The sequence below is a fragment of the Pseudorca crassidens genome, chromosome 15, assembly GCF_039906515.1.
Source record: "Pseudorca crassidens isolate mPseCra1 chromosome 15, mPseCra1.hap1, whole genome shotgun sequence".
Classification (NCBI taxonomy): Eukaryota; Metazoa; Chordata; class Mammalia; order Artiodactyla; family Delphinidae; genus Pseudorca; species Pseudorca crassidens.
The window spans coordinates 19,076,677-19,100,749 of record NC_090310.1 but is presented as its reverse complement, the minus strand read 5'-3'; the positions used below and the strand labels follow the sequence as shown (position 1 = coordinate 19,100,749).

Sequence of the window (24,073 nt, the reverse complement as noted above, 5' to 3'; positions counted from 1 at the left end):
CCACTTTTGTTTTTTTCATCAGTTCTCGGGCCATGGGCTGCCATGGATGTGCACCTCAAAACCGTTAGGAGTAAGGAGAGCACACAACTTGCTCCAAGGGAAGATGCAGCACAGGAGAGATGGACAAGGTCACTACTTTTGCCTGAACAGCAATGACTCAGGAGGCAACCAAGGGGCCATTCTTAAATCTTCCTGGGGTCATGGCCTCCTTCCTTTCTGCAAACAACACAAGGGGTCATCCCCAGGACTGTGGTTGGCGGGGGGGTGGGGGTGGGGGTTACCTTCCCAAACAGAGTCTCTATGGCTGCCCCAAGCAGCCAGTGATGGTTATCAGGCTAGACACAATGACCAAAGAGCTAGCCCATGCCCAGTCAGTGGAACTCAAACACCCACCAGTTAGGACATTATGTTGTCACTGGTCTCAGGTAGGAGCCTCAGAGACCACGTATCACATACAAGGCACCCTTGATGGTACCTCAATCTGGGATACGGTCAATGAACAATAGTTTTTGCCTTGTTGGCAAGCATGAGACATTAGGGTGCGAAGAGATGGCAACATCCATTTGAAATAACAGAACAGGAGCTAAAGCCCAAGCTGGCCAGCAACTGGTACTTACATCCCAGATAGTAACTGCTACCTTACAAACCAGTTAAGTAGCAAAGGAGCTGGTAGTTAAAGCTGACCAACTGTCCTCAGCTGAGGTTAGACCATCCTGTTTGTGACGCCAATTGTCTTACTCACCTATTCTTCAATCCATCAGTGAGAGATTCCCTCCGTAAACTAATGGGATTGGCTGAACACATGACGTTCTACACTGAAAGATGGGATGAACAGCAGTTTACAAGTCACATTTACCCACAGCCCAAGAGAGGACACCACTCACCAAGCAGGGCCACGTGGGGGATTACACTTGGAACAGAGTGAACAAGTAGGGGCTTGGGAGGCAGACTTTGTAGTAACAAGAGGGTGGGGACAAGCCCTGGTTCCCACAGGAGGGTGTGATGGGCTCGTTTGGATAATTCAGTGGGCTGATGGGGAACTGAAGCCTGCTACTCGGGAATAAACAGGCACTGTGTCTGGTTCCTGTGATAAGAAGGATCATATAGCTAGGGGATCTCACATGTGGGAGAAGAGGTAGTGGGGAATTGCAGTTAGACCATTTGAGGCCCTCTCAATTTTACTAGATGTTAAGACAGCTCTCAATATTGAATTTTAATTTCAGGCCTCATGCCACAAGAATTTATTAAAAAGTATTTCTTCCTTGAACTAATAATTGAGTTCAATAATGTCACAGGATTCAAAATAAAGACAACAATCAATTGTATTTCTAGATACTAGCAATGAACATGTGGACACCAAAAAGTAAAACACATTTACAGTCACTAATAAAAATAAAATAATTAAGTGTAAATCTAACAAAACATGTCCAGGACTTGTATACTGAAAACTCTACAACAGTGGTAAAAGAAATCAAAGATCTAAACAAATGCAGAGATATACCACGTTCATGAATTGGAAGACAAAGAATAGTAAACATGTTAATTCTCCCAAAATTGATAGATTTAATGCAATTCATATCAAAACCCAGTAAGCCTTTTTTTTTTTTGTAGATATAGGCAAGTTTATTCTAAAATTTTATGGAAAGATAAGGGAACTAAAATAGCTAAAATAGTTTTGAAAAAAGTAATAAAATGGGAGCAGTCAGTCCTCTCCATTTCAGAACTTATTATATAGCTGTAGTAACCAATACTGTGTAGTATTTGCAGAGGGATAGACACATAGATCAATGAACGGGGGATCCAGAAATAGTCCCACAAAAATATGCTCAACTGATTTTTTAAAATAAATTTATTTATTTATTATTTTTGGCTGTGTTGTGTCTCCGTTGCTGCACGCGGGCTTTCTCCAGTTGCGGCGAGCAGGGGCTACTCTCCGCTGCAGTGTGCGGGCCTCCCACTGTGGTGGCCTCTCCCGTTGCGGAGCACGGGCTCCAGGCATGCGGGCCTCTATAGTCGTCGTGCGCAGGCTTCAGTAGTTGTGGCGCGCAGGCTCCAGAGTGCAGGCTCAGTAGTTGTGGCGCACGGGCCCAGTTGCTCTGCAGCATGTAGGATCCTCCCGGACCAGGGCTCAAACCCATGTCCTCTGCATCGGCAGGCAGATTCTTAACCACTGTGCCACTAGGGAAGCCTGCTCAACTGATTTCTGACAATCGTGCAAAAGCAGTTCAAAGCAGGAAAGATAGCCTTTTTAACAGGCCATAGCTGTCTATGGAAAGCTTGTGAAGAAATCACAGGCCAAAAACTTAGAAAACTGGACCAGCCAAGAAGGAAGACAATGATTTGATTGAGGTTCTACCAGGTAGTGATGGGCGGGGAGGGATAGTGTGCACGCAGATCAGGATGAAAGCTGCAGGTGTTTATTTCATCTTTCTGAATTCAGCCTCTTCTGATTGATCCATCACAGGCTCTGCTGATTTTCCCATCAGCCCCACACTGCAAAGTCAGGTCACCCCTAACTGAGCATATAGTGTTCCAGACAACATTAGCCTTCCCAATAGCAAAATTCTCAGGCTATACAAGGTAGCAAGATGGCCCTCAGTAGCTTCAAAGGTACAGCCTCCTGGGTTCAAGTCTGCCAGAAAAGAGAGCTCTTATAGACTTAACAACTTCCATTCAACTCCTGGGATTCATTCTGATTGGACCAACCTGGTCACCACCACCACATCACACACACACTCTTGAAGTGTAGCTAGGGTGATTTTGTGTATGATTGGCCAGGCCTTGGTAAGGTTCCACCCCCAGTGTCAGGCACAGAGCCTTACCTGATCCATGTGGACTAAAAGGAGAATGTGGTTCTCCATAATAAACTCTGGTTGTTGTTATTGAAGAAAGAATACTGAATAGCCAAAGTGGCAAACGTCCACTCTAGCCTCTCAGGGAGAAGTTTCATGGTTAGAGCCCAGCTATTTGCTCCCAATATTAACTAATGTTCAACAGGACTTTTAAACTCTAGTTTCTCTTTTCTTGACTTTATCAGGGGATGCAGATTAATTGTCAGTGAACTTTCGCTGGGACGTTGTTCATGGCCACCCCAGCGTAGTTTCATATTTGGAGGTATTATGCAGCTTCAGATGGCTAAGCTTTGCCATTTCCAGATTCCACTCCTGTATCATAAAGTTCCAGCGCCTTGACCAGGAGCTCAAATGGAATGAGCTACCCCTGCCTGCAGGAAGCCTCTGGGGTGACCCCTCAGTGAAAAACTGACCAAAGTCCTCTGAAGCACCAGTTTTTCTGAATCAAACTCTCAGCAGAGATCAGAGATGTTCTTTGCTCATCAAACAAGAGAGGAAGAAGGCTCCACCTTCTTCTAGTCCCTCAGCCTCACCATCCAGACCTATGGAATTGATGTCTTATACTACTGCTTGCTGTGGACCCACTGTTCTTGCCCACTGACACCCATGGACTGTGTACACTGCCAAGTTGGGAGACTATGCGTGTTCACTGGTTTGCATTACCCTCTTGCCAAAGGATCACTCAGAGAAAGTGGTGTATTTCATCTCATCACCACTCCCCCTGGCAAAACTCCCTAACCTCAGCCTTCCCCACTGTCATTTCTACTTTGGTTATCAATGGGCTCTTGTTCCTCCACTGAATACTAAGCAAGGATTTGATAACTGATCTTGCCCCGAGATATGTGTACTGGGTTTTTGTTGTCCTTTGTTTACTTTGCTTGTGTGTGTGTGTATGTGTGTCTGTGTGTGCGTGTGTAAGACTCAAGGTTCTTCAAGTTTGAGTATATCCATGCTCTGCTCCTGACAGATAATGAAATGGAACATGCAAACACACTTTAAAAATTTTAGTTAGAAAATGTTTTATTGGTGGCGCAGTGGTTGGGCATCCACCTGCCAATGCGGGGGACACGGGTTCGAGCCCTGGTCCAGGAAGATCCCACATGCCGCGGAGCAACTAAGCCCGTGTGCCACAACTACTGAAGCCTGCGTGCCTAGAGCCCGTGCTCTGCAGCAGGATAGGCCACCGCAGTGAGAAGCCCACGCACCCTGTGCGCTGCAACGAAGAGTAGTCCCTGCTCGCTGCAGCTGGAGAGAGCCCGCGTGCAACAACAAAGACTAAACGCAGCCAAAAATTAAAAAAAAGTTAAAAGAAAAGAAAATGTTTTATAATAAGTCTAGTACACAATATATGAATATCTTGAATATGTATCATAGTGAAACAAACACACGTGAACCTACCTCAGCTTTAGAAATTATTGAAGTTGGGGCTTCCCTGGTGGCGCAGTGGTTGAGAATCCGCCTGCCAATGTAGGAGCCACGGGTTCGAGCCCTGGTCTGGGAAGATCCCACATGCCGCAGAGCAGCTGGCCCCGTGAGCCACAGTTACTGAGCCTGCGCGTCTGGAGCCTGTGCTCCGCAACGGGAGAGGCCACGATAGTGAGAGGCCCGCGCACCGCGATGAAGAGTGGCCCCCGCTCGCCGCAACTAGAGAAAGCCCTCGCACAGAAACGAAGACCCAACACCGCCATAGATAAATAAATTAATAAATAAAAATTAAAAAAAAAAAGAAATTATTGAAGTGTCTATATACCCCTTCCCCATTTCGTTTCCCTGGAGGAGTGTCCTACCCTCCTCCCTAAAGGTCACAAGGAGCCTAACTTCTGTTTTTCTCCACTCATTCCTTTACTTTTCTGTATATTATTACCATATATGTTGTTTTTCTAAATAACATTAGTTTTGCTTGGATTGAACTTTACAAAAATGTTATCTATTTCTTCTTTCACCGAATATCATGTTTTTGAAATTCAGACACTGATGCTTGTAACTGGTAACTCTAGTTCGTTCATTTTCACTGCTACATAGTTTTCCATTGTATTCGTTTTCCACATATTCCTTCCCTCACAACATTTCAAAGGCGATTATGTGTGCAAAGCTCTTCGCCCAGTTCCTGGGGTAGAGTCGGCACTCAGTAAATACTTGTTCAATTTCTGAATGAGACTGAGCACCAACTGACTGTAACACTGACACTTGTTTTTCCGTCTGGATTCTCTGCCCTTTGCCCCAGTGCTGAGAATCCTTCCAGCTCTTCCGCTCTGAGTTAACTACAGTTATAAAATTTCGTGACTAGCAATAAGAAACCCTGTGGCGGGGCTTCCCTGGTGGCACAGTGGTTGGGAGTCCGCCTGCCGATGCAAGGAACACGGGTTCGTGCCCCGGTCCGGGAAGATCCCACATGCCGCGAAGCGGCTGGGGCCGTGAGCCATGGCCGCTGAGCCTGCGCGTCCGGAGCCTGTGCTCCGCAGCGGGAGAGGACGCAACAGTGAGAGGCCCGCGTACCGCGAAAAAAAAAAAAAAAAGAAAAGAAACGCAGGGGCCTCTCAAAGCCCCTAAGACTACAATTCCCGGAGAGCATTGCGGTGCCCTCTTACGTCAATTTCAGTTTACTTTCTCCCTCCGGATACTTCCGGGTTATGTGGGCGGGGCCAAGGGAGTTGTCCAATGGGCACCTCCGTGGGCTGATGGGGCGGGGAAATTGTCCAATGAGCGTCTTCGCAAAGGATCTAATCAGCGGGCAGGTTGCTGGGGCAGCCGCCATGGGCGGCGTCACTGAGCCGCGCCAGGTGAGCCTTGTAGAACCCAGTCCGTCTCTACTACCTTGTCCGGGGCTCGCTCATTTTCCCGGCGTCCGTCGACCCCGCTTCCATGTCACCGGTGGACGCAGCACCCCGACACCTTCACGCCCATGGCCACTAGCCTGAGGAGGCCCTCGTTCACCACCTGTTCTTCCCCTACCGACACGGACGACGAGGGCGTGCGCGGCACTTGCGAAGATGCTTCTATATGCAAGAGGTGACTGCCTGGCGTGGGGTTAGGGGCTGGCATCTCCGGGGGGCTGGGGCCTAGGTGGGAGGCGGGCCTGTGTCTAAGGAATACGCTTTTACGCCAGAAGTCACCCGTCAACTCGTGCGACATCTGTGAAATGCTCAGAGCAGGCATTCATCTACTTAACTCATAATTATCTAATTTTTGCTGTGGGCCAGGCACGGTACAAGCCCGCGGGTACCGTGCCTGGGATACGGCGCTGAACCAGGCAGACGCGGACTTGGCCTTCTCGGAGCCAGGGTCTTGCTGGAAACACACTTGAAGCGAGTAATAACTACAGTTTTGATAGGTTATGGGGAGAAGTGCAGGTTCTCCCTCTTTTGTAGGTTACATTCCATTGGGACTTGGCGTGATCCCCATTGTGCACCTGAAACTCAGGTCAGTTAAGGGGGGAAATGACCTGTCCAGGGTCACATAATATTTGTGTGCAGAGCCAGTATTTTCCAGAGAGCTTTCCTGTGTGCTATTGGAGTCTGCACTTTTGCGGGTGTAGTGGGGGCTATGTGGGGGGCCGTTGCGAGCACAGGTATGTGTCACGTACCAGAAAGCATGAAAAAGAAAGCATGAGACTTGAGTGTATGCCACTCATTCATTCATTCAACAAAAATTATTGAGGGGGTTACGTGGCGGTCCAGTGGTTAGGACTCTGCACTTTCACTGCCAAGGGCGCGGATTCAGTCCCTGGTCAGGGAACTGAGATCCCACAAGCCTGGCAGCGTGGCCAAAAACAAAAAAAGAAAACCCAAATTATGGAGAGCTTATTTCCTTTTGTCTGGTTGGTGGGTATTCAGTGATTGAGAACCCATGAAGAAGGTTGACATGGTGTCTGAACTCACCCCCTAGTTGGAAAAGACAGGAAGCAAATAATTACCCAGGAAGTAATATAATTACAATTTTGTGTTTAATGCTGAGAAATACAGTGCGCCATTAGAGTTTGAAATTTAGTTGATAATGTTTGAGCTGAGAACAGATGACTTTAAAAAAGAAAGAAAATAGGGATATAGGAGGGTGTTCAGGCAGGTCAAGGAAGGAGTATGGACTGTTTGAGGAACTGAATGAATGCCTTGGAAGCTGCGGCCTTGTAGGGACCTGGTGGGGAAAACAAGTTTTGGGTTAAGGTTTGAACTTTTTGTAGGTCTTGGAGACTAAGCATAGTGATTCAGAGCATGGACTCTGGAGCCAGACTGTCAAGATGGGCCATTCACTAGCTGCGTGAACTTGGGCAGGTTACTAAATCACTCTGTGTCTCAGTCTCTTGATCTGTAAAGTGGGGATGAAAATAATACCCACTTCATAGGTGCTTGTAAAGATGAAATGATATTAAATATTAGTAAAGCACTTAGTGTAGTGTCTGGCGTGTAGTACGTGTTAGTGGTGGTTGATTAAATAAATAGATAAATACATTCATAAGTATTAAAGGCTTGAAGGCAGTCCCTGGTGAAATTTGTGAGCTTAAATGAATTATACCCAACTGTATTTTTTCTCCAGCTTTTGATCTCTGTTGACCACATCCGTAGCATTATTGAATTAGAAGCAATTTTTCTCATATTTGACTGCTGTTTGCTAAGAGAATCAGAAGTGCCGTCAGAATTACCAGAGAGAAATAAAATACTTTTCAGTAGCACGTTAGGGCTAGGTTTACTTAATATTTATTGGTAATACTTGGCTCATTTAATATTTGTTGGTAACATTTTTGGCCAACTTGCCTACATAAAGCAAATTAGGTACTATATATAAAATAGATAACTAATAAGAACCTACTGTCTAGCACAGGGAACTCTACTCAATACTTTGTAATGACCTGTATGGGAAAAGAATCTTAAAAAAGAGTAGATATATGTATATGTGTAACTGATTCACTTTGCTGTACAGCAGAAACTAACACAACATTGTAAATCAACTACAATAAAAATTAATTTAAGAAAATAAAGCAAATTAGCTAGGAAATAGTTCAGACACAAAAGTACAGAGAAATAGTATAACCAGAGCATGCCTTTCCTTGGCTCTCTGTTGGATGGTTTTTATAATTTCACCTCTTCTCTGCCTCAGTTTCCAATGCCCTTGGTGTCTTCAGACATCTCAACGTCATAGGGGAAGTTTGGATTTGGAACTGCAGAGAATCTAAGGCAGTAGTTCCCAGCCCAAACTGCACACCAGCAGAGCCTTTGGAGCTTTTAAAAGAAACGCAGATACTCAGGGCCGACTCTAGATCCACTGAATCAGAATCTTCTGGGGTAGGTTCCCGGGCCGTAAAAACCAGACATGTTTGCCATCTGGATGCACTTCATCAAAGCTTTTTTTGCACTGGGTTTTCTCTCATCTGGAAAAAACACGCAAAGAGATGGTGAGAATCCATAAGTTAATGTTTTAAGATATTTTGCAGGATTTAATAACTTTCAAGTTCTGTTGATACTGTGACCTGCACCTTCACTGTAACATATGAAACCCTTAAGTCTTGTCAAGAAGTCATCTTATTAAATAGGAATTCTTTGTGTGAATTGTGGGCCTGTTACTCTCTTTCTGCCTTAGTTTTCTTATCTTTATAATGGGGATAATAATGGTAACTTGCCTTTTAGATATGAGGATTAAATGAGATAATCCATGCAAAGGTTAGCACAGGATCTGGCACGAAGTGAACCCTTCAATAAATTCTTATTGTTATTTTGATTTTTCCTCCAGTCTGAATATTATTTGTTTGAAGTTACTGAAATAGCTGTGGGTCATGCTGGTTCCTGCTGCCATGAGTTACAGCTGTAAGATCCCTAAAATAATGTTCAAAAAGCCGATTAGCTCCCCGGGGCTCCTACAATTCTGTTATTTCTGTTTTAATTTGCTCCCTCCTTTTGGTTTAGAGCCCCTCTGCAGATAATAATGCTGTTATCGGTCTCAGAGGGTTGTTGTGAGGCTTAAATGTGGCGTGCTTCCAAGAGTGCTTGGCACACGGTAGGTGTTCACAATTGGTAGTTGTTGTCATCATCACTGCCCCATTGTCACCAAATCATCATCATCATCGTCATCACCACAGACTCCGTCACTCCTACAGTCCAACAGTTAGAACGCTTCTGATTGGATATATTAGGTTTATGCCTAATAACTCCCATTTGATTCAACAGCTATCTATAGTGCACTTACCAGGATGGCTAACTCACCCCACTCCCCAGTCCTCCTTATCTTCCCCATCATGCTGTGCCCCTAAGTCAGTTCCCCACTCATTTTTACCCTTGATCGCACCCCTCCTGCAGCCCCCACTGTGCCCTCTGAAATTACCACTCCATAATCATCCCCCACCTCTATTTCCTTAGCCTCTCTTTAGTCATTCCGTCCCTCTCTTTGTATTGACGCCGGCCCTTCCCTGGGGATATCCTTTTCTTGAAGCCAAGTCATGCCTCTGTTTTCTCACACCCTGGATATCCTAGAATCAGGAGGATCAGAATTTGTGTCCTCACTGCTCTTTGTCCCCTCACCCCATTTCTTTGAGACCCACGTCCCCAGCATCCTCTCCTCCATGTTACTGTTTTTTTACCTTCTGCTGGTTATTCACCTAATTCATTGATGACTTGGGTATCTGGCCCACAGGCCTTCCTCTCTGCCTCAGTTCTTGCCATCATCCTAGTTGACTTCCTAGCGTGCATGTGGAGGACCCAGTGTTCACGCGGGAACGCTTATTTTCTTGAACACCTCATCTGCAGTGATTACCTCTGCTCATCCACCTCTGTCACCGTTCCCGCCACGATCCCCTGGATTTCCATCCCGGTGCTGCATGCACCACCTCACAGATGAACAGTGCAGCGCCCTTCAACCCCAGTCTCTTCTTTCCAGCACGCTTGATCAGTTGTTTCTGCTCTGCCCTCAGCATCTTTCTCCTCAGGACCTCCATGGTTTTCTCCAGCCTTTAGACACTTCCATGTAGGCTGCTACCTCTTAACTGAGCTTCGAGTTCATAGCCAATCCTTCAGTAGTTCTCTTGGCAATGGCTTTATTTCCCTTGCCCTTAATCCTAGTAAACCCAGACCCTGGTTGAACCAGACTCTCCGTTTTCGCCCGGAATACTGGTGGTAGAAATCACACAGCAGGGTGGCTTCGTACTGCTGGGATTTCGTGTCAGCCAGCCTCACCTGTGCCCTTACAGGACCAGCTCATTCCAGCGTGATTCTCTGGCTAGCTCACTTTCCTATTCTCCAGTGTTTTGAGTGTAAAATTCGTAATAAAAATGAAACATTAAAAAGTTGATAGAGGGCTTCCCTGGTGGTGCAGTGGTTGAGGGTCCGCCTGCTGATGCAGGGGACACGGGTTCGTGCCCCGGTCCGGGAAGATCCCACATGCCGCGGAGCGGCTGGGCCCGTGAGCCACGGCCGCTGAGCCTGCGCGTCCGGAGCCTGTGCTCCGCAACGGGAGAGGCCACAACAGTGAGAGGCCCGCGTACCGCAAAAAAAAAAAAAAAAAAAAAAAAGTTGACAGACATTTTATTTTAGAATTGCCTTATTTTCCAGCCAGTGGGAAGTTTTCTTTTTCATCTATGAATTTGAAACTTTAAAGTTATTAATCTTGGGAAAGCGGATGAAAGCCCTGAGTTAAAATAGGAGGCTCTTTTTAAGTTAAGGGAGCTTTGGGGCCTATCCGTAAGGGGTGTTAGAAAGAACTTACAGGATTTGGGCTTCAGTTGGGTAATTTGGGGGAGGGTTCAAGGAAGCAGAGATTTGCCCGGGATTGGGTGCTCACAGGAGGCGGGGACAATTTTGTGATTGGGTAGCTCAGTCTTTTCTAGGAGGAGGTGTGTCTGACTTTTCTAGAGTCACTCTGTGATTCGTAAAGAAGCCACAGTTGCTCATCTCAGCCAGGAGAGAGGAGTGTTTGGGACCTGTGGCTGGCATGATGACCTACCTTGGTTTTGTCTGTTAGACAAAATTATGAAGGGGTCCTGTTTTGTCTCAATTCGTCGCTGTTGTAGTGCGACCTTGTGCTGCTGGTCCTGCGAGATTGTTTCTGTCCAACAGAAGGACAGCGTGGCCTCTGTGAGCACCAGGCAAGCATCTAACTGCAGTGAAGCCTGGCTCGTGGTACCAGGCCAACTCCTAGCGGTCAGCACTGGTTTTCTTATTTTCACAGGGGAGGAGAGGTGAGTCTTAAAAAGGCGAATAGGTGTTTACCAGGCAGAAGAAAAGAGCAGGAGCCAAAGAACATAGAGATCAAAGCTCTTAGGGGAAGTGTTAGGGGAACTTGACCTTGGATGGGCGCTGGGTAGCAAGAGTGAATTCTGGAGAGGTTGTCAGAGAACAGAATGGGGAAGGTCCCAAGGGCTTTCAAGTTGGGGAACTGACATGATCTGGGTTTGTGTTTTAGAAAAATCCCCAGCAGCTGTGCAGCAGATGGGCTGGTGACAAAGGGAAAGTCTGTTCCCTTTTCCTTCTCGACGGCCACAGCCCTCGCTCACCTGATCTGTTGCAACACGTCCTTATTGTTCTACCTGCTTCTAGTCTGGCCATCTCCCCTGTCCAAGTGTTTATGCCGTGGCCAGGGTGATTTTTTCAGAATCACAAATCTTATCCTGTCACTTTGCTACTTGAAACTTTTTGATTCTCCGTCAGCCACAAGATAAATAGCGACACGCCTCACCTTTCCTGATCTGATCACGCTACCCTGGATCTGATCCTTGCCAGCTGGAAATCTCCATTTGGATTTCTCAGAATGATCTCAAATTCATTATTTCCAAAACTGCACTCAAGATCACCTTCCCGAATTTTCCTCCACGCCACCCCAGCCTCGCAACTCAGTGGGTGATGCCATTGTCCCCTCAGTTAGAGTAAAAAAGGTAGGAGTCATCGTGGAGCTGCCCTTTCACTTACCCCCTGTAAGTGAAATTCATCTATGAATTTGAATCTATGAATCAATCACCGAGACCTTAGATTGTGTCTGCAAAAGTTTCTGGAATCTACCTCCTTTCCTCCACCTCTGCGGCTGCCGTCTCAGTCCACGCTCAGGTCATCCGTGGTCTGAGCCGTGACACCCATCTGCCAACTGAGCTCCCCAATCATGCTTACGTCCCCAAGTCCAGTTCTCACACTGAAGCCAGAGGTTTGCAAAAGGCACATGGGACCTTGTCACTCCCTAGTTTAATGGCTTCTTGTTGCTGTTAGAAAAAGAGCGAAGTTTCTCACATGGTCCGCCCGGCCCTGCGTGCTCCGTCTGGCTCCTCCAATCTTGCTTCCCCCAGCTCTTTCCTTCTCGCCACCGTCCTCTCAGTTCCTCGGGCGAGACCTGTTCCTGTCTTTCCTGGGGCCTTTCAGCCGGCCATTCCCTCCCGAAATGCTTTCTCCCACCCTTCCTTGTCTGATCAGCTCCATGTCATCCCTCAGACTGATGCCTTCATTTGATATTCGTTATTGAGACCCTGCTCAGTTTATGGAGACCCTGTTCTAGTGTGGATGCAGAAGTGAATGAAACAGACAAAAACGGAGCTGTCATGGGGCATGTATTCCAGTGGAGGAAGCAGCCAGGAAGCAAACGAGCAACATATCTGGCACGTGAGATGGTGGGCGATGCTGTAGGAATGTTGGAAGGCCACGTGAGCCGGGATGGCCAGGGACGGCCCCATCGAGAAGGTCAGTGCTGGGGAGGGAGGGAGCCCTGAGGATGGACTTCTGGGGAAGCAATGTCCCAGGCAGAGTACAAAGGCCCTGTGAGGCAGGAGCTGGCCCTGCCTGTCCCAGGAGCTGCAAGGCCGGCTGAGTGAGGGGGAGACGAGCTCTTTTAAGGACTCAGCTTTCACTCTGAGTGAGATGGGAGCCGCTGGGGGACTTGGAAGACAAAGGTGACTTGGGTTTGAACAGGATCCCTTCAGCGTCTCTGGTGAGAACAGACTGTAGGGGGCAGCATGGTGGCAGGGAGATGTGCTCTCAGAATACCCCAAGTCAGAGATGCTGGGGGCTTGGCTCAGGATGGTAGCGGTGGAGGTGCTGGGAATCCGTTAGATTCTGGATACACTGAAGGTCAAGCTGATAGAATGTACTGACGGATTGGATGTACGGTGAGGAGTCAAAGATGACGCCAAGATTTTTGGCTTATCTCAGGTGTGGCTCCTTCCAGGAGGCCTTTTTGGCTCCTGCAGACAAGACGTAGCCTGTGTTCCGTGTTCTCGTAACACTCCGTGCGTCTCCTTTGTGGTCATCAGCCCAGTTGTAGTTCAGACATGCTGTTTAATGTCTGTCCCTTCGACCAGAATGAAAACAACACAAAGCAGGGACCTGTCTACCTTAGTGCCATTCGCATTGTAGACACACAATAATTATCTGTCGGATGGCTAAATTGATTAGACCCGAATGCAAATGCTCAAGATTATATTTCCTGATGAGGTCTTAAAAATTCTGGTTTTCTGTTTAACTGGTTTTCAGTGGTCCGTATGTGTTAGAAGCCAGACCAGGGGCTGTAAGGCTGAAATTCTACTGTGCAAATAATAGAAGTTCATCTGATTTCTCAACCGAATCGACAGATGTCCCCCGCTACCCCGTCACGAAAGCAGGACACAGGATCACCTCTCAGGAAAGCCAGCGTTTTCCCGAGGGCCCTGGCCTCTCCAGCACACTGATTGCATCTTCACAGCTATGCCCCAGAGAGCAGGGCTAAGATTTTGATCTGAAATACTTTGAAGGAAGGTGCCAAGGTACTTTCCACTCCCAGAGACGACATGTCACTTTAGAACTAGAACATACTGTGGAGGATACGTTAGCTGCCAACCTTGCCATCAGAAAGGTCAAATAAACTGGGGATGTTTTATCGCCCCCATTTTTTTTTTTTAATAAAAGGAAAACATTAGATTTTGGAAAACATTTGCGAAAGGTAAGTGATCTTAGATCTCAAATAGTAATATCACATCTTTTTTTTTCCCTCTCTTAAAAGCTTAATTTTTTAAATGAGAAAGGTGAGTACAGTTGACTCTTGAGCAAGATGGGTTTGAACTGCACAGGTCCACTTAAGCAGGCAGAGTGTTTTTTCATTAAATACCATTCTACACGATCCAAAGTTGTCAAATCTGTAGATGCGGAACCGAGGATACAGAGGGCCAACTGTAAAGCTGCCTGGATTTTCTACTGCATGGGGGTCAGCACCCCTAACCTCCACGTTGTTCAAGGGTCAACTGTACTTTTTCCCCACTCAAGAGCCTACTGTGAACATATTGTACATGTAATTTTACCCAGATCTGCCTCATTCTTTTTATTGGCTGCACAGTATTCTGCAGTGCGGTTGTACCTTATTTGTTCTTTTGGTCAGCATTTAGGTGGTTATGATTTTGTTCTTAAAATCGTGCTGTGGGGGCTTTCCTGGTGGCGCAGTGGTTGAGAGTCCGCCTGCCGATGCCGGGGACGCGGGTTCGTGCCCCGGTCCGGGAAGATCCCACATGCCCCGGAGCGGCTGGGCCCGTGAGCCATGGCCGCTGAGCCTGCGCGTCCGGAGCCTGTGCTCCGCGGCGGGAGGGGCCACAACAGTGAGAGGCCCGCGTACCGCAAAAAAAAAAAAAAAAAAAAAAAATCGTGCTGTGATGAGCATCTTTGCACACGTGTTTGAGTTTTCCCGTGAGACAGATTTCAGGGGAGAAGCTTCTGCAAGATGGTCTTCCAAGGAGGTGATAATCCGTTTCCATTCTTAACCTATGGTGAACGGAGATGCTAATCATGGAACATTCTCAGTCTCTTAGATTGTTCACCAACTGGCAGGTGGAAGATAACACCTGTTCTTAATTTGTATTCCTAAAATCACGAGTGAGACTGAGCATTTTTTGACTGCTCACACACTCATTGATATTTTCTGTGTGAATCCTCTCTCCCACGTTGCTGTCCTACTGGGTGGTTGTCTTTTTCTTGTTCGGTTATTTGTATTTTTATTATTGATTTGTAAGAACCTTTTGTATCTGGAATAGTAATCCTTTACCTTGGTATTCGTTGCCGCATTTTCTCTCAAGCTGCTGCTCGTCTTTCAGTATAGCTTGTACTGTACATTTCATAATACAGAAACGGTGACGCTTTAGGGTATAGAATCTGACAATCTAACTTTATGGCTTGTGGTTTTGGGGTAAAGCTTTTAAAGGCCATTCTCAATCTTTATAACATTTTCTTTTAGCACTTCTATGGTTTTGGCTTTTATGCTTAGATCATTCATCTATATTTATTATTTTGGACATTATAAGGTAGCAGTTTTAACTTAATTTTGTCTCAAATTATTAGCCATTTGTTCCTACATCATCTATTGAATGGTCTTATTTCCCCCATTGATTTGAAATGTCACTTGTATACTAAATCCTTATATATACTTTAACACAGCAGTGCATATGTCATTCTTTTTTTTTATTGAAGTATAGTTGATTTACAATATCGTGTTAGTTTCAGGTGTACAGCACAGTGATTCAGTTATACATATATATATGTGTGTATATATATATATCTATATTCTTCTTCAGAGTCTCTTTCCTTATAGGTTATTACACAACATCGAGTATAGTTCCCTGTGCTTTACAGTAGGTCCTTGGTTGTCATTTCTTGACTTCTAGTTGAAATCGCTTTTTTTTTTTTCCATTTTGATGTCTGAAAGTTTTCGACTCACAAAGTTACTCAGCGGTGAATTGATTCAGAGCTCCCACAGCTTGCTTCACAGGGTGAGGATAGGTTTGTAGCAGGGTTATCAGAACTTTTTTAGTCTGTTTGAGCAGCTGTGGTCTGGGAAGAAAGCAAAGGAAGGGATACTAGCAAGAGCCATGTGTGTGTCTGAATCTGCCCATTTTCGTCAGGAAAGCAGTAGCTTTTTGGGAAGCCCAACCCTGTAGACTTCTGTGTACTTCTCATTAGCCATCATTAGGACACATGGCTCCACTCCTGGGTGCAGGAAAGTGTGGGGAGGTAAGAATTTCCAATAGGGCAGATTGATGCCTCAAACAAAATTGGGGTCCTCTTAGGAAGAAAGGGTGAATGGATATTGGAAAGGGAACTTGGAGGATGTGCTATATCCCTTACCTTTTTTTTTCCTTCTGGAATTTCCTCAGGTATTCTTAGGAGAGAAGGGGAATGGGGAGAGGGAGATAATTTATACAGAATAAAATGTTCAGTTTGATGAGTGTTGATAGTTGCATATATCTATGTACCACCACCCGAAACAAGATACAAAATATTTCTGAAACTCCAGAAAGTTCCCTTATCTCTAGTTAGTCTCATTACCACTCCCCCGCCCCCCAGCAACCATTTTCTGTTTCGGGCTACCATAGATTTGCCTATTCTTGAATGTCATATAAACAGAATCATACAGTATGCATTCTTTTTGTGTCTTTCACTCAAGATGTTCTTTGAGATTCATCCATGTTGTACACGTTGTCAAAGATAAACACCCATTGTCACAGATAAAGCTGGATGCTAAAGTGGTAAGGTCAGATTTTAATCAGCAATAACTATTGCAACAGGGAAAGGAATCCAGCATGAACTAAACTCAACTCTGATTTGTACAGAGGGTGTTTTAAAGGGCAAGTGAGGGAGGAAGGAGGGGGGCAAGCAGGGATTCAGTAGAATCAGAGAAAAAATTACAGAAAATGGGAAAAGGGAGTGTTGGTCCAGCAGAAACCATCTGGATTTGCTAGCTGGGAGACAGGGACGCCCTATCTTTAGGTGTTGCCTGGAACCAACAGTAAGTTCTTTTGGAGCCTTGAGTTTTCTCAGGCAGGCATGCTAAGGGGGACTAGAGACACCCTAGTGGTGTGGCCTTGAGCTGTTAGGAGCTATGTTAATGTTTGCTCAGGTCTTTATATTATAGGCCAAGGTTGATGCCTAGTAGAGGAGGTCTCAGAGGAGCCTGGCTAGAGTTTGGTCAAGGAGAGAATCTTTGTCAGGGTAAAATAGTTTGCTCCTTTTTGTGTTGTATGAATGTACCACGATTTGTTCCTCCATTCACCTGATGATGGACATTTGAGTCGTATCTAGTTTTTGGCCATGGTGAATAGGCTGCAATGAACGTTCTTATATAAGCCTGAATTTTTCTTGGATAAATATCTAGGAGTAGAATTGCTTACTCATAGGGTGGGTATGTATTTAACTGCCAGACTAATTTCCAAAGTGGTTTATCAGATTACACTTCCCACCAGCAATGTATCGAAACTCCAGTTGCTCCATATCCTTGTTAAACATTCAGCATTGTTAGTGAGTGTGAAATAGCATCTCATTAAGGTCTGAAATAGCATTTCCCTGGTGACAGGTGTATACTTATTTTGTGCTTATTGGGCATTCCTGCATCTTCTTTTGTGAATTGTCTGTTCAAGCCCTTGCCCATTTTCACTAATGATGATAATGTGGATTTTGACTTGTTGGAGTTCATTATATAATTCTGTATAGGAATCGTTTGTCAGATAGATGTGTTGTAAATATACGTACACATATAGGAAAGTGAAAATTTTAAATATTATTTACAATAGCAGTAAAACACCAACTGTCTAAATCCCAGTCAAAACCCTAGCCATCTTTTTGGAAAAACTTAACAATTGATTCTAAAATGTATATGGAAACACAAAAAATCTAGAGTAGCCCAAAAAAATGTTCAAAAGAAGGGTGAAGTTGGGGAACTTACACTGCTTAATCTACTGATTTCTAAGACCCACTGTAAAGCTACAGTGATCAAAACAATGTGATCTTTGCATAAAGGTAGAAAAATAGATCAATGAAACAAAAATAGACCTATACCGGTGCTGTAAGTTGATTTTTGCCCCGAGTGCCAAGTCATTTCAGTGGGGAAAAGTGAAGTCTTTTTAACCAATAATTCTGGATCAACTGGATATTCAAGTGGAAACAGAATGAACACTGACCTCCTTCTGTACACACATACTAATTTGGGATGGACCATAAACCTAAATATGAAAGCTAGAACCGTAAAGCTTCTGTATGAAAACATAGGGGAATACCTTGGCAGCCTTGGGTAGGTAAATATTTAGTATGTAGAACACAAAAAGTACTAACTACAAAGGAAAAAGAGATAAACTGAGAAAATGAACAGGCAAGCCTCAGACTGGAGGAAATATTCAGAATACAGGTTCTTAAATGTTTTATTTTTTTCAAAAGTACATCAGCATTATTCAGGTCCATGGCATCCTGTTACTGTGTTCTGTATTAATTTTATTAATTACATTTTCTGTTTTTTTGGTTAAAAATTTAGATATGAGACATTGTACCAAGGGGACTGATTTGATTCTTCTACTTATTTCACTCTCTGTGAATGTAGGTTCCTTTTCTGTTTATGCTTTGATCACTATTCAATGACTGCTTACAAGAGAGACAGTAGATTGTAGATCATATTACTTGTAAAGTAATTAGATGTTAGATGAAGCCAAAAGGCAATACCAGTAGTCTCCTTTGGGAGGAAACTAGCCTGTGAGTCTTCTTAGTTATTCAGGCCCAGTTTTTTAGATGATTGAACACTTAAGTTCTGCCAATCTGCTTAGGAAAACAAAAAGAAGCTTTCAAGAGCTCCCAAGAAAGGAAGCAAATCCGAACTCTGTTTAGGTACAGAGTCTATTGCCCTTAAGACTTTGCTTCCTATCTTCCATTTATAAACCAAGAATAAAACCAACAGGAAATAGAAACCAAAAATTGAAACTAAAAGATGTAGAAGGACAACAATAAAATTAAAAATTAGAGGACCACAAGAAGTATGCAGTTAAAATCCCAAACTTGAAAATTAGTGCTGAGAATATTCGGTTGATTTTTGCAATTGCATATATATAGATTTACATACATACAGATACATATGTATCTATAAGCAGCTAAGCAATACACACACACACACACACACACACACACACACACACACACGATAGATATGTATCATTTAAGCACTAAAGTGTTTGGGGAGGGATCTAAATCCAGGTGGGTAGGTAGGTTTGTAAAGCAGTTAATTTCCTTAAGGGTTCCACAGCTTGGGCAAACCACCTTAGGGTTGTTACAAGGGCTCAATGTGTTCCTATTTGTCAAGCATTTGAATGATGCCTGGCACGCGGTAAGCACGCAGTCAGTGTTCAGGAGAAGTGAAACAAACCAGCCCCAGCCTTGACCCTCATAGTCAGGGAGACCAGGGAGGGCCTTTCCCAGTCCCTGAATCCTCAGATGAAGAAATGCCTATTGGAAGGCGTTTCACAACTTCACATGAATTTCCCATTGTTGCAGCTGATACTTATGCAAATAGGACAGAATCAGTAAATGTCTCTTTAATGAATTGGTGGTTGGGCCAGATCACTGTTTCCCATGAGAGGAATGTGAGATGGTTTTAGGCGGTACACAGATAGATGTTTTAAATGTTAATGGTTAGGTATTTGTTACAGTGTGTGTTAGAAGAAAATATTAGGTAGCACATCAGACCTGAGTACTAAGAAAATTGAGTTTATTTAAAGACATATTACATTGGGAAGGAGGGGGCGTGGGAGGGAAGGATTGGGAGTTTGGGGTTGCAGATGCAAACTGTTATATATAGGATGGTTAAACAACAAGGTCCTGCTGTAGAGCACAGGGAACTATATTCAATATCCTGTGATAAACCATAGTGGACAAGAATATGAAAAAAATATATATGTATAACTGAATCATTTTGCTGTACAGCAGAAGTTAACACATTGTAAATCAAGTACACTTCAATGAAATAAATGTTAAAAAAAGACATTACTTTGAACAGGTGGTATGTGAGTGTCATGAACATTTTGAAAGCAATAGTGATTGAATGAAGATTGAGTGAATCTTTCAGGTCTTTCCAGATCTGAGATGTTTGATTCTCTGATTCTGGGTTTGAAACATGAAATCAAGATATTCAAATGGAAGGGATGTTCTCTGGATTTGGGAAACAGAGGACGATCGTGGAAGTGACAGAACTAGGTGCACAGTGTTGGGGTGTGGAGATAACCACTATTAACATGTTGGTATCTACTCTGGGCAGTCTTTATATGTATGTGTGCGTTCATTCTAACAAACTTGGGAATGTCCTGTCCGTATAATCTTGTGGCCTGTTTTGTTGACCTGATACTATAACTCCAGGTACAGCGTTCTTGTAAAAAAAAAAAAAAAAAATCTTTGTGTTCATTCTTGGTTATTTCCTAAGGATAAAATCCCAGAAGTGGGACTGTTTGGCTATTGTGTTCGCACGTTATTCTGGCTTCTTATACCTGTTGCCACAGTGCCTTGAAGCATGACCGTGCCAGTTTCCAGTTTGGACATTGGTGCTCCAGGGCCCTCTTCCTCATTCCTCTCCAAAGCCAGGTTCTATTAAAAAAGAGTTTTATTGCTGATTTGATAAGAGCAGTACTGCTCTCTTGTTTTTGCTTTCATTTTCATTTTGCTTTTTTTTTTTAATCATTGATAAGGCTGAGCTTTTTATATGTTCATTGGTCAGTTTTTCTTCTTTTGTGAATGGTTCATTTTTGTCCTTTACCCATTCTTTTTCTTCTGGAATATTAGTTTTTTCCCATATTAATTTATGAGTCCTTTATATTGTAAGGATATTAGCACTTTGTGACCGGTTACAAATATTTTTCCTAGTGTAATATTTGCCTTGTATGCCTTGTATGAGCAACTTACTGTTGCTCTTGTTGTGAAGACTATCTTTTTGATGGAAATAATTAATTTAGTTTAAAAAGAAATAGAATAACATCATTTAAAAGTGGCAGATATTGGGCCTTCCCTGGTGGTCCAGTGGTTAGGACTCCGCGCTTCCACTGCAGGGGGCGCAGGTTTGATCCCTGGTCGGGGAACTAAGATTCCACATGCCGTGTAGCACAGCCAAAAAAAAAAAGGCAAATATTCCTCCCTTGTTAGCTATTCCGTTGCTAAATGTTGACATCTGGCGAGTCCCTTGTCATCATAGGCAATGGTGGTTCCTCACAGTTCAATACTATTTTTTAAAATTGAAGTATAGTTGATTTACAATATTGTGTTAGTTTCAGGTATACAACAAAGTGATTCCAGTTATACATATAGATGTGACAATACTATCTGAGCCATTTTGTGACACACATGGTCTTGCATTTTAACTTCTCTGAAATCAGATGTGACTTACTCTCAATGTGTCCTGCAGACACTGTCAAGTCTGTTAGAGGTGTCCTTACCTGTGCAAGCAGGCATGGAGGTTATTTCTGCTGGCATGGCATGGTTGGGCAGCTGTGACCACAGTCCCTGGTGCTTTTAGTCCACATACTGTTTAAGGGCCATTTGAAGAAAGAACCCAGATCCTGATTGCTGTTGAAAATCATCCCTTGATACCTTCTAATGAGATCAAGAGAGAGCCAGTATCAAAACTTCCAGGGTGAGGGTTAGCTGCTTGGAAGAAAATCTCAGAGAGGATGGTGGAGATCTGTTAAGGAATGTATCCTCGCTAACGCCCTCGATGGCACGGAGGTTGATATTGTGTCGAAAGGCACAGACATCCTGAAAGTGAAGTCTTAGCAGCTTACTTCACTCACCTTTTCCTTTTTCTGTCTGTACGAGAGAGAGAGATGATGACACTCTGTCCCAATGAAGGAGCTTTTTCAGTAACCACAAAATTAAAATTCTAAGCGATAAGAAAAACATTAATTGGCAGTGTTTTTTAACTTCTTTTTTCTTTATTTTCTTTCTTTATTTTTAGTTTTAGTTTTTGGCTGCGTTGGGTCTTCTTTGCTGTGCGTGGGCTTTCTCTAGTTGCGGTGAGCAGGGGCTACCCTTCCTTGCGGTGTGAAGGCTTCTCACTGCAGTGGCTTCTCTTGTTGCAGAGTGCGGGCTCAGTAGTTACGGCACACGGGCTCTAGGGCATGCGGGCTTCAGTAGTTGCGGTGCGTGGGCTCCATAGTTGTGGCGCGTGGGTTCTAGAGCGCAGGCTCAGTAGTTGTGGCGCATGGGCTTAGTTGTTCCGCGGCATGTGGGATCTTCCCGGACCTGGAATCAAACCCGTGTCCCCTGCATTGGCAGGCGGATTCTGAACCACTGTGCCACCAGGGAAGTCCCTTTGTTTTTTCAGTCTTACAATTGGTGGTGTCCTGGATATAACGAAATATAGCCTATGTTTCATGAACCTCTTGCCGTCCCCAGTTCTTCTAATTTACGTTTCAGATGACTGGTTAGTATTCATTGTGTGGATGCACTGTAATCTGCTCGGCTGAATCATGGTGCCCGCCTCCCTTCAGAGCTCCCAGCAGCAATGCCCAGCAGCACCCTCTTCCTTCTTCGCAGCAGTGTGTTGTACATCTTTTTATCTTGGCCACTCTCACAGGCAAAGCAGTGAGCCTTTTTCCTCGGAGGCATGGAAACCACTGGCAGTCATCTAGATTTGAGGACTGCAAAGAGACACATGTTGGAAAAATTAGGAAGTAGGAGTCATAGGTACTAGTGATCAGGGGTCCTTGTGTTATGTCCAGGCATCTCCCCAGATGATCGGGGGTCCTTGTGTTATGTGCAGGCATCTCCCCACCTTTCTGTACTGCTGCACATCACTGACCGCGTCCAGTGTGTTGTGGAGATCCATCCCATGCTCCTGCCAGGCCCTGTGTGACCTGAGTCTGCTTCTCTCTCCAATGTCTTCTCCAGTTTCTCCTGTTTTCTTACTCTTCTCCAGCTGCCCTGCCTACTTCCTGCTACTAGAACACTCCACGTGCACTCCCACCCCCGAGTGTTTGTATCTGCTGTTCCTCTTACCTGGAATGCCTTTTGCACAGCTGCCTTTCCCTAATTCTCTAGGACTCGACTCAGCCATGCCCTTTAAGAGAGGTCTTCCCTTTCACCTCTGAAGTAGGTCCTCCATCCGCCATACCATTATATCCCTCGTTTGTCATAATCTCTGTCTTTGTCCCTTCTCTATTTTGTTCACCACTGTAACCCTATGCCTGGCACTTAGCAGACACTCAATAAATATTGCCAGACCAAATCAATAATATTAACTCAACTGATAATGCAGAGTTGGGAGGAATAGAAACTGCTCCTTGTTTTCCGAGAGGGCACTAATAAATCCAACAAGGAACACTTAGAGGGGGGCAAATTGATGAGCTTTTCAGCAGTTCGAGTTTCTTCGCAGTGGGGTGAGTGCCTTCTCTGTGGGCAGTAGTCAACAGTGGCTCCATGTTGTCGAAAGGATTCTTGCTCTGGATGTTGGGCTTGACTAAGGTCCCTTCCAAGCTCTAAATTGTTCGAGGCGTGTTCTCATCACTGGTCTACCGTTCTTGCTTCAACTGCAGATATGGCTTTTACCACTAGATGGCGCGAGATGACTCCTTTGAAATCAGCGTTCCTCAAACTGCCACCCACAGTGAGAACACATTTTTCACGGCACTTACACCCCCAACACACACTTGAAACAAAAGCTTCACAAAACACTCTTACAATGTGGAATGATGCTGCTATTTTCTGTTTTACTCTGTTCTACTTCATTTTCTAAAAGGGAGATTTGCAAAGTATTACATCGATTTTATGATATGAATGGGTCACAACTCATTGTTTGAAAAGCACTCTTTTATTTTATTTTATTGGCCGTGCTGTGTGGCTTGCGGGATCTTAGTTCCCCGACCAGGCATTGAACCCTCGCCCTCAGCAGTGAAAGCGCAGAGCCCTAACCACTGGACCGCTGGGGAATTCCTGGAAAGCACTATTTTAGAAAACTGGGCAAGTTTGTTTGTAAAACTCTGTGGGTCTGCTGTTTTCCTTGGACAGTCTGGGCTTATAGCAAATTGTGTTCCTTAGTACTTTGTGTGTTTCTTTGTTGAGTTGCTGCCTTGAGTAGTTGAACATATGTGCTTTGTTGTGGGTGTCTATGGATGTGCAGACGTGGATGCGAGAGACTGGAGGAGGCATGTTTGTGCAGAATTCAGCACCTATTGCTGTCAAGGCAGCAGTAAGCCTTGTTGGTAGATATGAAGAAAAGGAAAGATGTAATATGTGCTCTGGGAGCTTAGAACTTAGCTGGGTGACACCACACACACACACACACACACACACACACACACACACACACACACACACACACACACACACACCCAGCCACCTTAAGTTTCAGTTTATTTATCAAGCAACATGGAAATGGATGTATTATTCAGGATATCACTTAGGATGCTTAAGACTGCAAGTAACAGAAGCCTGACTCAATTTGACTTAAGTGGTAAAGATGTTTCTTATCTCACTAAGTATTCCTTGCCAGGTAGAGAAGGCTCCAGGCCC

At 44.5% G+C, this 24,073-nt stretch overlaps 1 protein-coding gene across 2 annotated transcripts in view; it reads left to right on the top strand.

Moving 5' to 3' along the window:
- Positions 1–5,561: 5,561 nt before the first annotated feature.
- Positions 5,562–24,073, top strand: part of LCMT1 (leucine carboxyl methyltransferase 1) — a 53,446-nt gene continuing 34,934 nt past the window's right edge. Inside the window, exon 1 of one of the 2 annotated variants that reach the window (XM_067706338.1) lies at positions 5,562–5,861. In XM_067706338.1, the coding sequence (XP_067562439.1) occupies positions 5,755–5,861 (107 nt within the window). In that variant the 5' untranslated portion in view covers positions 5,562–5,754. The remainder of the gene's footprint in view (positions 5,862–24,073) is intronic. The other variant, XM_067706339.1, reaches the window with a different exon arrangement.